This window comes from Bos taurus, chromosome 10 (assembly GCF_002263795.3).
Source record: "Bos taurus isolate L1 Dominette 01449 registration number 42190680 breed Hereford chromosome 10, ARS-UCD2.0, whole genome shotgun sequence".
In the NCBI taxonomy this organism is placed as follows: Eukaryota; Metazoa; Chordata; class Mammalia; order Artiodactyla; family Bovidae; genus Bos; species Bos taurus.
Window position 1 is genome coordinate 36,464,422 of NC_037337.1, and position 15,279 is coordinate 36,479,700.

At 56.4% G+C, this 15,279-nt stretch overlaps 1 protein-coding gene across 1 annotated transcript; it reads left to right on the forward strand.

Moving 5' to 3' along the window:
* Positions 1-256: 256 nt before the first annotated feature.
* On the forward strand, positions 257-9,332 carry DLL4 (delta like canonical Notch ligand 4). Its single transcript, NM_001075779.1, is given in 11 exon segments — positions 257-602; positions 707-976; positions 1,468-1,525; positions 2,306-2,569; positions 2,968-3,028; positions 3,115-3,245; positions 4,714-4,883; positions 5,067-5,286; positions 6,436-7,138; positions 7,624-7,732; positions 8,267-9,332. Coding segments are annotated over 11 exon segments (2,058 nt in total). The 5' UTR covers positions 257-536; the 3' UTR covers positions 8,273-9,332.
* The last annotated feature ends 5,947 nt before the right edge of the window (positions 9,333-15,279 follow it).

Genomic DNA, 15,279 nt, shown 5'->3' on the forward strand with positions numbered 1-15,279 from the left:
AGCTGGGGGACCCAGGAGCTGAGTGAGAGCGGCCCAGAGGGGCGGGGACCTGTGCCTGACTGGCTGGCGGGGAAGGGGGAAGGCGGGGGCGGAGGCCCCTCCGGGCGGCGCTGGGACTGTAGCAGCTAGAGGCCGGAGGGGAGGGGAGAGTGACCACGAGTCTGAGTGACAGGCGGGTGAAGAGAGGAGCCAATATATATAAGGAAAGCTCGGGAGAGCGCAGGTTTCAGTAGCGGCGCTGAGCGCGGTCAGTGAACGCAAGGCCAAGAGCCGCAGCTCAAGCCGCCTCAGTGCCGCGTAGCCGGACACTAGCCTGCTTACAGCACCAGGATTAACCCGAGGACACGTCCTCAGAGCGGCTGCCACCCAGCCGCCCTCACCTGGATTACCTACCGCGGCAGTTGGAGCGCAGTTAGCGCGAAGGAGAGGCGGAAGGAAAGCCCCGAGCGGAGCCTGGCTTCTCAGGGACCCCTCCGGCGGTGGGACGCGCGGGAAAGCTTCCTAGCCCGCGGGTGGAGAGAGCGACGCCCCAGGGGATGGCAGTCGCGTCCCGTCGCGCCTCGGGCTGGGCGCTACTGCTGCTGGTGGCACTTTGGCAGCAGGTAACATCCCCACCACTCCCTCCCACCGCGCCCGGGGCCTGAGCCCCGGGCGTCCACCGAGCTGACCGCTCCCCTTCTTCTTTCTCTTGGTCCCTGTGCAATAGCCCGCGGCCGGCTCCGGAGTCTTCCAGTTGCAGCTGCAGGAGTTTGCCAACGAGCGCGGCGTACTAGCTAGCGGGCGGCCGTGCGAACCCGGCTGCCGAACCTTCTTCCGCGTCTGCCTTAAGCACTTCCAGGCGGTCGTCTCTCCCGGGCCCTGCACCTTCGGCAGCGTCTCCACGCCTGTGCTGGGCACCAACTCCTTCGCCGTCGGAGACAACAGTAGCGGCGGGGGACGCAACCCTCTCCAACTACCCTTCAATTTCACCTGGCCGGTGAGTACAGCGTTGGGCGCACTGGGAGATCACGAGAGAAGGGGGCTCTCCTGGGAACAAACCCTCTCTCTAGATTTCCTCACTCCCTCCAAAAAAAAGGGGGGGGCACTCTTTTCTGACCCTTCTTTCCGACTCTTTCCTGGGACCTCACCCTCCTGTAGGCTCTCACCAGTCTCTCTTTTCCCAGTTCTACGTCCCATCTTTTCCTAGACCTTGGGATACAATTTTCATCACCTGCCACCCCGGCTATTCCTCACCTCCGAAAGACTCCCCCGTACATTACCCCTTCTTCAACTCTCCTCCTACCCGGGATTCTCTCGCCTTCCCTGCTCGCGCGCGCTTCTGAGCACAGACCCGTTATGTTGACCCGGGTGCTGTAACTGTATCCTGCAATTAGATTAATTAAACCGGCTGCCGAAAGGCACCCCCACCATCCCCTGTTCATCTCGCCATCTCTCTGTCTTCCCCCGCCCCCTCCTTTCTGTTCCCAGGGTACCTTCTCACTCATTATTGAAGCTTGGCACGCACCAGGAGATGACCTGCGGCCAGGTGAGTAGCTCGCTTCGCGGCCACAGGGGGGCGACACGGCGCAGCGCCGAAAGAGTTAATCTGTAATAGGCGGGGGAAGTGCAGGGTGGGGGGTGGGGGGCAGGACGCTCAGCTAGGCTGGGAGCTGCGCCCCGCGCTGGACGCTCGGATTCCGCCCGCTGCCTGGACTCTGAGCACAATTGCGTTTCCTGCGGGTTATTTTTGGCGTGGGAACGCGGGGAGCACGGCGGTGAGAAAGGCCGAAGCTGCCAGCGCCGCTGACGGGCCCCTTCCTGTATTTTACACCTTTCGCGAATTCCGCTCCTTTGGAAAGGGAATAATGGCTTTGGGATGTTGTTCTGACACAGAGGAAAAGGATATTTCAGCAGCACAACAATTCTCACTTTGAAAAGGAAAAAGAAAAGCATTACCCATCTTTAAGGGCAGAACCCCTGAATGGGCACCAGAGGACCCTTTGCTCCCAGGGTCCTCAAAGGCCTGGAGAACTTTTCTTTTTTTTTTTTCTTTTATCCCCTCATTTTGACCTCTTTTCCTCTTTCCCCTGCCTATCTGCCTCCAGAACACTGGGATATCTTAACATCCTTCTATTGTCCCCTTTTTGAATGGTATCAGGCTCTCTGCACATGCACATACAGAGCAGCTAAGCAGTGGGACGCTTGGGTTCCTGTGGCCGTGCTTGCTGGCAGGTGGGGGTCATCTGGACAACTGGTTTGATCCAGCAGTTGCTGGCACTACTGGGGACTGGCTGCCCTTCCTTGACCCGGCCCTCTGCCCCTTCAGAGGCCTTGCCACCAGACGCGCTCATCAGCAAGATCGCCATCCAGGGCTCCCTAGCTGTGGGCCAGAACTGGTTACTGGATGAGCAGACCAGCCCTCTCACAAGGCTGCGCTACTCTTACCGGGTCATCTGCAGTGACAACTACTATGGGGACAGCTGCTCGCGTCTATGCAAGAAGCGCAATGACCACTTCGGCCACTACGTGTGTCAGCCAGATGGCAGCCTGTCTTGCCTGCCCGGCTGGACGGGGGAGTACTGCGAACAGCGTAAGCAGCCAAGCTCCCACCTGCCTGGAGGGGGGTCCCCGGAACAAGCACAGTGGCATCTTGTCGTCTGCAGTCTGCCTCCCTTGGAGAGCGGTCTGGGCTGTCCACTAACTGGGCCTCAGGAACAGCTGGGGATGCTTAGGACGGGCTTGGACTCTGCCCTCTCTCTTCTTAGCGTTCCTCCCCATCATGCTAAGTCCACAAACACCCCGTTATTGCACTGGATTCTCCTTCCCTGTGCCATTATTTCTCTTTAAGTCATCCATGGCTCCCTTGGGAGGCCAGGAGTGGGAAGTAAGCCCAGGAGAGCTGGGGGCACCCCCAGGGCAGGAGAGGAAGAATAGGACTTCAGAGTCATTGGCATCCCGCCCTCACCCAGCCCTGTTTTCTTCCCTCAGCTATCTGTCTTTCTGGCTGTCATGAACAGAATGGCTACTGCAGCAAGCCTGCAGAGTGCATGTGAGTAGGGGACCGGAAGCTGTGAGGGGGGAGCTGTCCCCTGGCCAGGCCTTCACCTCACCCCCAGCTTGTCTTTTGTTCTACAGCTGCCGCCCGGGTTGGCAGGGCCGCCTGTGCAACGAATGCATCCCCCACAATGGCTGTCGCCATGGCACCTGCAGCACCCCCTGGCAATGCACTTGTGATGAGGGCTGGGGAGGCCTGTTCTGTGACCAAGGTGAGTCAGGGCAGAGAGAAGGGATGGGCTGGGGGTGGAAACCAGAGCTGTCACCTGGACCTTTCCTACTTGATGACTGATGAACTTTCCCATTATACTTCAAGGAGCTTGGGACTTGGAAGGATCTTAACAACTGGCTTAACGTGAGCTGGTGGGTCCTTCTTCCTCAGGTGCTAGGGAAAGAGGGTGGCTGGAGAAGCCAGGAGGGTGACAAGTTGGCAGCCTGAAGGTGGCCTCATAAATTCCAACAAGGCCAGAGAGAGGGGTGCCAGGCTCAGTTCCTCTTTCGACCTTGTAGTTACCTATTAACCCCCTAAGTGTTTGCTTACCTGCCAGGGCTGTTTGAGCAGCTCTCCCCTAAACAGCTGTCTGGTGGGGTGTGCCCACGGGCTGCCCCGAGGCTGTGGGTGCGGGGGACCTCTGGGCGGAGTGACATCTAACCGCCTTCTCGGTGAGGCAGAAACAGCCTCCCTTGTTCTCCCCAATAGCACTTGCCAGGCAGCTGCCTGAGCCCACAGTCTTCCTGGTGTTTGGGGGGCCGGTCACTCTTCTGGCTGTATGGGGGTCTGCCAGCCTCAGTGGTGGGGGAGGGAGCCTTTTCTCCTTCATCCTCATAGCCAGCTGCAGCGCGTTCCTCCCATTTTCAGGGTCAAATGGGGTGGCTGCTGCCATGGAGACACCAGCACAGGCCTGGGTAGGGTGGGCAGGACACTTGCCAGGATAGAAGGAACTTGCCTGGGCCCTGACTTGCTGGCAACAAGGGGCTTGGAATTCAGCCCCTGTATTCTTTGTGCGTGTGTGTGTGTGTCACTTTGTCCCCCCTCCACGCCCCTCAAACACACACACACACACACACCTGGTTCCTGCCATGTCTCTTTCCTCGCCCCACATTTGCTCCCAGGTGACACAGTCATATACTCGTCTTATTCAAACATAGCCCTTACAGTCCCTGTATTTGCTCTGTCTGGTTCTCCCTCTCTGTCCTCCCTGAATAAGAAAACAAAGACTTATATTTCAAAATACCCCCGTAACACATTCCGCTTTTAAAAAATGCCTGGTAACCACCTATGATGGCTCTAGCCTTCCCACTACTCTTTCCACCTGTTAAAATTGCATCCCCCTTCCAGGCTTACCTCAGCTGCCCCTCCCCCGTGAAGCCTTTTCTGACTTCCTCCTCAGTATGTGGCCTTGCTGTCGCCTTCTCTTCCTTACCTTTATGTGTTTGTGAGCTGACCTGCAGGCAGGTGTCCAACTGTGTTTTTTCAACTTTGATTGATTGCACTCCTCAGATGTGGTTCTAGGTACTTCGATATACATAATTTCACTGGGGGAAGAAGAAGGGTATTTGGACCTGGAAGACTTTGGGTTGAAGCGCCAGGTCTGACCATGGACAGTGAACTTGCACTCCATGGAGCCTGGAAGTGGAGACCATTTTTTGGCTCTGCTCAGTTGGTTCCTGTCTCCACAGATCTCAACTACTGCACGCACCATTCCCCGTGCAAGAATGGGGCAACATGCTCCAACAGTGGGCAGCGGAGCTATACCTGCACCTGTCGCCCAGGCTACACTGGCGTAGACTGCGAGCTGGAGCTCAGCGAGTGTGATAGCAACCCCTGTCGCAACGGAGGCAGCTGTAAGGTGAGGCCTAGGCCAGCCCAGAAAGGCAGAGCTCTGGCCAGGTGGTACCCGGGCATCCCCACCCCAGGTGGCCAGTGAATGTGCAGCCATGGGCAGGCACTATGGGCAGGTGGGAGCTAGGTCCCAGCCATGAATCCCTGCTCCCCATGGTTTGACTTTGGCCCCTTTATGCTCTCATTCCAGGACCAGGAGGATGGCTACCACTGCCTGTGTCCCCCGGGCTACTATGGCCTGCACTGCGAACACAGCACCTTGAGTTGTGCTGACTCCCCCTGCTTCAATGGTGGCTCCTGTCGGGAGCGCAACCAGGGGACCAGCTACGCCTGTGAATGCCCCCCCAACTTCACTGGCTCCAACTGTGAGAAGAAAGTGGACAGGTGTACCAGCAACCCATGTGCCAATGGTGCGTCCTGTTGCCTTGCTAACATGCTGGATTGGCCCTGGGGCCCAGAGAACTTTCTGGTGAGGGAGGGTCACAAGAGGAGGAGAGAGGCCTTGTGTGTCACTCTGGGCAGGCTGAGATGGATCTGCATCTGCTCTGGATGCTGAAGAGCTTGTTTGATTATCTGGGTGGCTTTGGAAGAAGAGCAGGTTAGCAGTGGGTGCAGGCCATTGGAGAGGAAGTAATATGCACACTGCCTGGCTTCCATTCCTATTCTCATGTCCTGATCTGGCTAGGGTGGCCTCTGACCCTCCCCAAGAAGTCCTGGCTAGAGAAAGGGACTTTGAAGGCCTCATGTCCCTCTTTGAAGGTGGCTAGCAGGTGAGGGCCCGGCTCATGGAGGCCTCACCTTGCCCCATGGCTATGGGGAACCCGGAACCTTAAGGTGTCTGGAATGTTCAGCATTTTGGGGGACACCACGTATGTTGTCTTTGGTCTTTGTCTCCTTGCTCCACTGGTGACCATCTGGGAGACAGACAGACAGCTGTGCCGGGGAGAAGGCTGGAGAGGGACCAGAAGGGCTGAGATGGAATCTGTTCTCTGGCTAGTCACTAGTTAACTCCCCGGAGCCATAGTTTCTTCATCACCAAGTGGGAAAATGTACTACCTGTCCTCTTTCATGTGGTTGTGATGCTTAAGTGAAACAATAATTTATTTGAGCGTTTACTATACACCAGGCACGGGCTCGTGTCTTCATGCATTATTTTACCTGACCTTCAAAAGACAGCCTATAGCATTCTTCTCCAATTTAACATATGAGGAAACTGAGGCTTAGAAATAAAATAAAGCAGCAGGTGCCAGATCCTTAGTTAGAGAGAGACAGCTGAGATTCAAACCCAAGCATATCTGCTTGATTCTACTGTAAAGCTCTGTAAGCAGCCAGTGGTTTTTCTACATGAGCCCACTGAGGCATAGAGGACCAGGGTCATCCTTAACTCAGGGTCTCCTGACTCTTCATGCAAAGAACTCTGTAGCGGGATCTGTACATGCTGGTTGTGTTCTGGAGGCAGGAGGACCTGAGCTCGGAGCTGGTTCCCGGGATGGGGCACCCTCTGCTCCAGGGAGCGTTCCCTGGAGATGGCTGACTTGTGGCCTGTGTGTACCCCACAGGGGGCCAGTGCCTGAACCGAGGTCCGAACCGCGTGTGCCGCTGCCGTCCTGGATTCACTGGCGCCCACTGTGAGATCAACATCAGCGACTGTGCCCGCAGCCCTTGTGTCCATGGTGGCACGTGCCACGACCTGGAGAATGGGTTTGTGTGCACCTGTCCAGCTGGCTTCTCTGGCCGGCGCTGCGAGGTGCGGATGCCTGCCGAAGCCTGTGCCTCGGGACCCTGCTTCAATGGGGCCACGTGCTACCCTGGCCTCCCTCCTGACAACTTCGTCTGCAACTGCCCCTATGGCTTCGTGGGCAGCCGCTGCGAGTTTCGCATGAGCATGCCCCCCACCTTCCCCTGGGTGGCCGTGTCCCTGGGCGTGGGGCTGGTGGTGGTGCTCGTGTTACTGTGCATGGTGGCAGTGGCGGTACGGCAGCTGCGGCTCAGGCGGCCCGACGGCGGCAGCAGGGAGGCCATGAACAATTTGTCGGACTTCCAAAAGGACAACCTGATCCCCACTGCCCAGCTCAAGAACACAAACCAGAAGAAGGAGCTGGAAGTAGACTGTGGCCTGGACAAGTCCAACTGTGGCAAACAGCAGAACCACACATTGGACTATAATCTGGCCCCAGGGCTCCTGGGGCGGGGGATCCTGCCCGGGAAGTATTCCCACAGTGATAAGAGCTTAGGGGAGAAGGCGCCACTGCGGATACACAGGTAAGCAGCACCTGGAGGCCCAGGGGCTTCCCAGGGTCACACCTATAGTCCTGCCTGGGCTCTCCCAGGACAGGTGGGAGGCTGGCCCCAGGCCCTTGACTGCTTTTAAGCAAATAGGGGCTCTTACCGCTGACAGGCTACAAATCCAATAAGATTTCTTCCAGGCTCTTTTTATCCCTCCTTCCCATTCATTCATTCATTCATTCAAATATCCACACTATGTCACTTGTGACTCCAATTTTCCCCCAGCATGGCTTGCCTCCAGTGGCAAACTGGCCTTTTCCAGCCCTGAGACCCTCTGTGGCTCTCTCAAGGCCTGTTCCCAACTGCCTACCAGGCTAGCACTGAGTATCCCTAATCCCTGTGTCTTCTCCCGGAGCCACCTTGGCCAGTTCCCTTTGGCTCTCCAGGGTCCAGCTTAGCGCCCCACCTCCTCCAGCCCTCTGCTCATCTCTCCCTCACCGGCCTGTCTTGTGTTCCCTCAGTGAAAAGCCAGAGTGTCGGATATCAGCCATATGCTCCCCCAGGGACTCCATGTACCAGTCTGTGTGTTTGATATCAGAAGAGAGGAATGAATGTGTCATTGCCACAGAGGTGAGTGATGGGCCCGCCTTCCCGTCTCGCATGTGCCCTCCTACCTTTAGGGAATGAGAAAGTGGCCCGGTTACTCTTGACCCCAGCGGCCACTCCTGAAGGGTGGGTCGGAACCCCTCCTTGGCAGGCCTGGTTCAGTGGCTCTTGGATCTCTGCTGGCCTCGTTGCCACAGAGGGTGTGAAACAGGAGCCGCAGTGGTGAACCAGCCCGGTCTCTTCCTGCTGTGTTAGTGCTGGGCTGGGCGGCCGTGGCACCTGGCCAGCTCCCGGGAGCTGCTTCCCAGCTGCTGGTGGGTGAGGGTGGTTGCCTTGGGCCCCTCCTGCCCCTACTCACTGGCTTCCTTCACTGGCCCCCTCATGGGCACAGACTTCCAGGCATGGGTATGTGTTGGGCCGGAAGACCAGGAGGGCTGCCCCACTTCCTCTTCATACCACCTGCCTCACTGGCTTCTCCCAGGGAGGCCCAGGGCAGCCGTGGAGGGAGTGCTGGTACCCCAGGGTAACCCACTTTTTCCCTTTCCACATGCCACCCAGGTATAAGGCAGGAGCCTCCCCAGGACATCCCAGCTCCACCCCAGCAGCTGGACCTTCCTTCTGCATTGTTTACATTGCATCCTGGATGGGACATTTTTAATATGCAACGTGCTGCTCTCAGGAGGAAGAGGGAATGGCATGAACTGGACAGACTGTGAACCTGCCAAGAGATGCAGTACCCTTCCACATCTTTGGGTGTCTGTCTGGCATCAGATTGGCAGCCGCACCAGCCAGGGGAACAGAGGAGAGGAGAGGTGCCACTTGGACCCACCCTGCCGGCAGCGGCCTTCAGAGGGCTCCTTGGGGAGCCTATTTTCCAGAGGGAGGGGCAGTGGTCCCATGGGGCCTGGAGCTGCTCTGGCTTCCACTGGCATCTGTGTTTCCAAAAGTGCCTTGGCCCGGGCTCCATGGCGACAGCTGGGTCCAAATCAGAGAGGAGAGAGGAGGCCAGTAAGGGCAGGGCCATCCGCCAGCCAGGAAGCCACCTGGTGCAGCTCTTGGCAGGAGTGTCCCTGCAGGTGAGGTGAGCTCCCGGAGCAGAGAGGAGGAGCGCTTTCTGCCCCATGCTTCCAACGACTGCATGTGGGCCTTGCTCCTGACACCACCCCATCCTCTCCCTGGCCTGGGCTCTCTGGGTAAGGATATTGGTAAGCCTTCCCAGGCTTCCATAGCCTCTGGCCCTGGATGTCTCAGGCTCCTGTGAGCAGATGGGGGAGGACCTGCCCCTCTTCCCAGCCAGGGGCACCAGGCCTAACTGGGGAGCTCCGGACAGAGATGATGGAAATTCTGGTGAGGGAGAAACTGGGTGCTGTGGACACCCAGATCCTTCCCTCCTTGAAGCCCATTCCAACGGCTTCGAGCCTGGGCTCTGCCCACACCCACTACTGCCCCCGGACTACCCTTGAAGCCGATCTTCAGAAATCAATAATATGAGTTTTTATTTTTTTTTGTAGTTTATTTTGGAGTCTAGTATTTCAATAATTTAAGAATCAGAAGCACTGACCTTTCTACATTTTATAACATTATTTTGTATATAATGTGTATTTATAATATGGAACAGATGTGTACAGGAGTTTATTACTTCTTGGGTCCTGTCTTTGTGATGACAGAGTGGGAATCCTTCTGAATCCCCTTCTCATATTTCTGCCGGCTTCCCCCCACATCCCCCGCAGAACTCCTGGGACCTGTGCATGCACTTGGGATTGGCCTCCTGTGCTCTGGGCCCTCGTCTTCTTCTAGTCCTTGGTGAACCTGGCTTCACCCATCTAGTCCCCAGCCTGGGCCAGCCTTCTCTACCCGATGGCTTGAGGTTGGCTGCAACCCCCTCTTGCTCCTACCATTCCTTGGGGGATATGCCCCCTGACCTGATTTTACCCCTCTTTTCTCTCTTAGTCTGAAAAGGCTTATGGACACCCTAGTCAGCCCGGGAGATACAGGAATTCAGGGGAAGGAGACAATCCAGCCACTCTTGCTCTTTTCAAAGGAGTCTCTTGTCAGAGCACGGGGTCTCTAAACCACGATAATGTCTGGGCCCTTCTTCCTGCTGCTGCAGGGTTTTAGATGGACTGGCACCCTGCTCTTTTTTTAAGCCGTGGCAAGGCACTGGTCTTTGTGCCAGGGGATTTGCCTTGGGTCTGTCCTCCTTGCAGCTGGGCAAGAGAGCTGGTGCACTGTGCCTGTTCTGCCCGGAGCTGCTAGAGTTTCCTGAAGACTGTAGAGAGGGGATGAGGAAGAGGAGGGAGGCTTCCCTGAGTCCGGGTTTCTCTGGCTGAGGCACTATTTTTTTGATGGAGTTTCCAGTCTCGACTTCATGGCTAGCTTCCTCTAAGGCTCAAGATGGTCCCTAGGGCGCCACAGTCTTCTTGCTACAGCCACAAACATATCCCCTGGAGAGCAAGTGATGAAAAATGAGCCACTGACAAAAAGCTGAGCAGATGCTCCTAGCTCTCATTCTGTCCAGTAAAGCAAAATAGACCCAGCAGATGCTCCCAGTGGAGACCAAGCACATGCAGCACTTCGTGCTTCCCTTGTCTCCTTCTCCCTGACATACACAGCATACTCAGCCCTAATCTGGGTAGTTATGCCCAACACAAGAGAGCAAGAGACCGAGGCTCGTGCACACTCACCCAAGTGCACACATTCCACGCCTTGCCACTTCTCTCTGTTCCCCTCACCGCACACACAGGGTATCAAACAGGAAAGCATTCAGGGAACCGTTCCCACAGCCTGAGCCGGCAGCAGGGGGAAGAACAACACGACCTCACTCTTCCTGCCCAAAATGAAACAGGAAAGCAGCTCCCGGGCCCTGGGGGGCGGGGGGAACTGGGCTGGGACACGAAGGCGAGATGACGAGGCTCCCATGTGGGGGACAGGTAGGACACCCGCGGGCCTGCACGTCCACACCACCATGTTGTGCTGGGCTGCACGGGCTGCCAGGTCCTGAGGAGAGAGTCCTGAGGGGAGCTGGCTGGTCAAACCCCCTCACCCGATCTGATACCAAGCCCGCTTTCTGGGGGAAGAGAGGGTCTCCTCATGCACTTGGTCTGGGCAGCTTCACCCCGTAGCTTGTGCCAGGTTCCACCTGTACTGCCATGCACCAGGCACTAAGGGTGTGAACAGGCCACAGTGGAAGCCCTTCTTTCTCTGGGATGTCCAGGTCACTCCCTGAGGGTTTGGCCTCTTCTCATAGGTAAGGTACCCAAGTTTTTCCTGATGGAGTGTTCAGGTGTACAGGAGAGGCCCCAGGCTTGGCAGACACAAAGCCAGATGATAGCTGTGGACTCGCTGTGAAGTGTTCCTCATGGCTTATCAAAACACCCATGCTTAATCTGCACTGGCATTTCACAAGAGAATTCAGAGCTTAGCAGTTCCTTAGCCTGGAGGCAGTGACCCATCTAAAGGAAAGCCTAACCCACGGTGACTTCCAGTTCAGAGGACAATGGCTTTTCCAGGGCTTACTGGCTGGTAACCACCTGGATATTACCTTGGGAGGTGAGGTAGGGAGAGGCTGTGAAGAAGGGTGGTTCAGCTAGGGTTCCCTCTCCTGCCTCAGAGCCAGATTGGTCAGGGGATAGAAAAAAAGGAGAGTGGCTCTTACCTCGCCCTCCTTCCCCACCTTCTCCCCCGCCCCGTCCCGGGCTAGATGAGGCCCCTAGAGAACTCAGGTTGTGCGGTTGTTCCACTTCTTACGAGGACCCACAAGGGTCCTCCTCCCTGCCACTCTCTCCCCGCGGGTCCGCAGGATGACGACCCAGCCCTCCGCCCCACGTGGCCAGCTGCATTCCGGGAAGGGATGGAAGTGATTCATTGACTCAGGGAACTGTGAGTGTCCCTTCCCGGGGAGAGGATGCGCCTGGGAGGTCCCAGTGGCCTTCCCCAAGCGGCCGTGCCCTCCCTCGCGCCCAGGGCGCACGGCACTGCTGGATCCCGGCCGGCCTGGAGCCTCGAGCGGCGGCGGAAGAGGCAGGTGCGGCGCGGGCGCACCTGCCGCCCCGGGCGCCCCGGAGGTCCCGCGGCTCCGCGTCCCCCGCCCCCCTCGAGCTCTTTGTTACAGCCCGACTTCCTGTTTGCGGCCTCCCGACCCCGGCTCACTTCCCGGGCCGGGAAGCCGCCGAAGGCCGCGAGTTTCTCGGAGACTCCCCGCCCGCTCGGCTCCGCCTCCTGCAGCCCCGAATCCCGCCCCCGGCCGGGGAGCCCGCGCCGGGCCGCGGCCGCGGGAAGCCGGTGTCGCCGGCGGGCCATCGGGCGGGACTGCCTGGGCCCCGTTGCCCGACAGCAGGGGGCGCTGAGCGGCCGCAGGGCCGCACCTGGACCGGGACCGCGGTCGCTTCGCGAGGCTCGGGGTCAGCCCGTCTCTGCCCTGGAGGTCACCAGGAGGAGCCGGAGGAGGGGGCAGCCCGACGCGAGTTCCGTGTCATCTTTGTCGCGCAGAGCTCCCTCCAGGCCTCGGCCCCCTAAGCAGAGAGAGTAGACTGGAGAAAGCTCAGCGCGATGCTTTCCCCTAACTATGCTTCAGCTGTGCCTGAGAAGCGAGCCCATCCCCAAACTCTGAGTTGTTTTCTCAGCCAGCGCCCTCCCCACCTCACGGCCCTCTGGGCCATCCCTGCCCTCATCTTGAGTGGAAGGAAACGGGGACCGGCCAGAAAGGACACCAGGTTTGAGCTGGGAGGCTGAAGCTTCTTCCAGGACCACCTGTCATTGCCAGGTGACCTGGGACAATCCATGCATTTCTTCATTCCTTCTACACTAACTGAGTACCTTTTATATGCCAGGCATTGGCGATAAAACATGATCTGTACCTAGGAAGCTAGGGGTCTAGTTAATTATCTTTAACCTCTCAGAGAATGGCAATACCTTGTGTACATTACTATGAGGTTGAAATGAGTTAGTGTATGAAAATATTTGTGAGCAACAAGTCTGTTCCCCCTCCCCTGCCACCCCAGGTAGGTTCAGTTCAGTTCAGTTGCTCAGTCGTGTCCGACTCTTTGCGACCCCATGAATCACAGCACGGCCAGGCCTCCCTGTCCATCACCAACTCCCAGAGTCTACCCAAACTCATGTCCATCGAGTTGGTGATGCCATCCAGCCATCTCATCCTCTGTTGTCCCCTTCTCCTCCTGCCCCCAATCCCTCCCAGCATCAGGGTCTTTTCCAATGAGTCAAAGTCAACTCTTCGCATGAGGTGGCCAAAGTACTGGAGTTTCAGCTTCAGCATCAGTCCTTCCAGTGAATACCCAGGACTGATCTTCTTTAGGATGGACTGGTTGGATCTCCTTGCAGTCCAAGGGACTCTCAAGAGTCTTCTCCAACACCACAGTTCAAAAGCATCAATTCTTTGGCGCTCAGCTTTCTTCACAGTCCAACTCTCATATCCATACATGACCACTGGAAAAACCATAGCCTTGACTAGACGGAACTTTGTTGGCAAAGTAATGTCTCTGCTTTTTAATATGCTATCTAGGTTGGTCATAACTTTCCTTCCAAGGATTAAGTGTCTTTTAATTTCATGCTTGCAGTCACCATCTGCAGTGATTTTGGAGCCCCCCAAAATAAAGTCTGACACTGTTTCCACTGTTTCTCCATCTATTTCCCATGAAGTGATGGGACCAGATGCCATGATCTTAGTTTTCTGAATTTTGAGCTTTAAGCCAACTTTTTCACTCTCCTCTTTCACTTTCATCAAGAGGCTCTTTAGTTCTTCACTTTCTGCCATAAGGGTGGTGTCATCTGCATATCTGAGGTTATTGATATTTCTCCCAGGTAGGTTAATCTTTTTTAAATTTATGCCAGCAAACCACTTTGGGAGCTTTCACCATCCCAGTCCACAGGATGGAGGAGAAGTGCTAGTGAGGAGCTAGGAATCCGGTTGGATAGTCCCCAGCAGTAGCCCTGGACCAAGGAGGCAGCTGAGATGCCAGGTTGCCTCCACCATTTCTTCTCTTTGTGTCCCTGTCTTTAAGGAGCATCACTAGTCTAGGTCAACCTCCTCTGACGTGGGGAGTAACGGAAGAGAGACCTGGGCTGTGGGAAATGACGGCAGGACCCCGAGTCCTCTAGAGTCCCATTCCCCTTGGAGATCTACCACAAGTGGCTTTTAGCCCTGCACTTGCTAGTATTCTGGCCAAGAGTGGGCTCAGCATGTTCCCTTCATCCCCAAAGACCCTCTAAGGCCATGACGCAGGGTCCAAAAAAAGCCAGCTGCAGCTACAGTCATAGCCAGCAGTCTGGATTTAGCCCTGGGCCCATGGCTGTCCTGTGTCATGGCACCCCCTGCAGGGCAGAGCCAAAACCCTGCCAGGCAGGGCGAACCGTCTGTCTCCAGTGATGCCTCCTCCTGACTCATGCTGGAGGCAAAGCAGGCCCTGGCGGTTAGCAGACAGGTGTGTGCCCTTGACCTGTGCTAGGACTGCTTTCCCTTCCCCACAGAGGCAGATATCTGGGCGAGGCCTATCCTACGACTGTAGGACGTTCAGTTTCACTTCCATCAGTGACTCCCTTCCCTCAGTGCTTCCTCTTCTAGCTCTCTGATAAAAGAGAACTAAAATGTTCTGGGATCTCCTGCCCCTTTGCAGTAGGCCCCTCAGGTTGTCATCCCAGCTGCTGTCATTTAAGGCCTTACTTCCCTGGCTCTCAAGAGTCTGCTCCCACAGTCAGGCCCATTTTGCGTAGGGCTGCTTTTCTAGGTTCACTTCTGAAGCCTGGTGCCACCACAGCCCAGCATTTCTGTGGGATCTGATGTTTGCCTCTGACCCTACAGTCTCCCCTCTTTGCAGCTCTGTCACTCCACTGAAGTGGGCCCCACTGTTGTTCTCCTCAGCCCTGAGCCAACCACTTCCTGCCCCCACAAACTACACCTTTCTTTTTCCTTGGAATTGGAAGAGAGACCCCACCATCTCAGTCCTCTGCTGGAGCCCTGGCCCCTCCCCTTCCAGGACTAAGCCCCACATCTGAATCTCCCAGGGTATCCTATCAGCTGTGTCTTCCCCGCTCCTTGGCAACTAGAAATGGGCAGGGAGCCAGGTTTTCCCACTTACCCATGCACCCCTCTGCCAGGGCATGAGTGACCCCTGACAGTCCCTGATTTTGTGGGCAGGGGACCAAGTGGCCTAGCTGCCCTTGGCTTTGGATTCAGTTGGTATAACCAGCAGAGCAGCTGTCTTCTCCACTTCTCTCCGTCTTCTGAGGTGGACTGTATCAAGGGTTTCAGCTCCTCCTTCCCATCCTGCCTGAGAGTTGGCTGGAGCACATGGGCCAAGGGCCTGAGGATACATTTATCACTCACAGGTTTGCAGGAGATATAGCCCCTAGTGGAATGTGGATTATTTAATTTATTTCTTCATTCATTTATTTAAGCATTACCCCGCTTCCCCCAAGCACACAAAGATAATCTCCCTCTTTGGTCGAGAAACTATTCTGTTAATAGCATGCTTGGATTTATTTACACTAACGATGAAATATCAGAAAGAGAAAGCAAACAAACAAACAAAAATCTTGTGTAAAATTGTGTCCAAAAG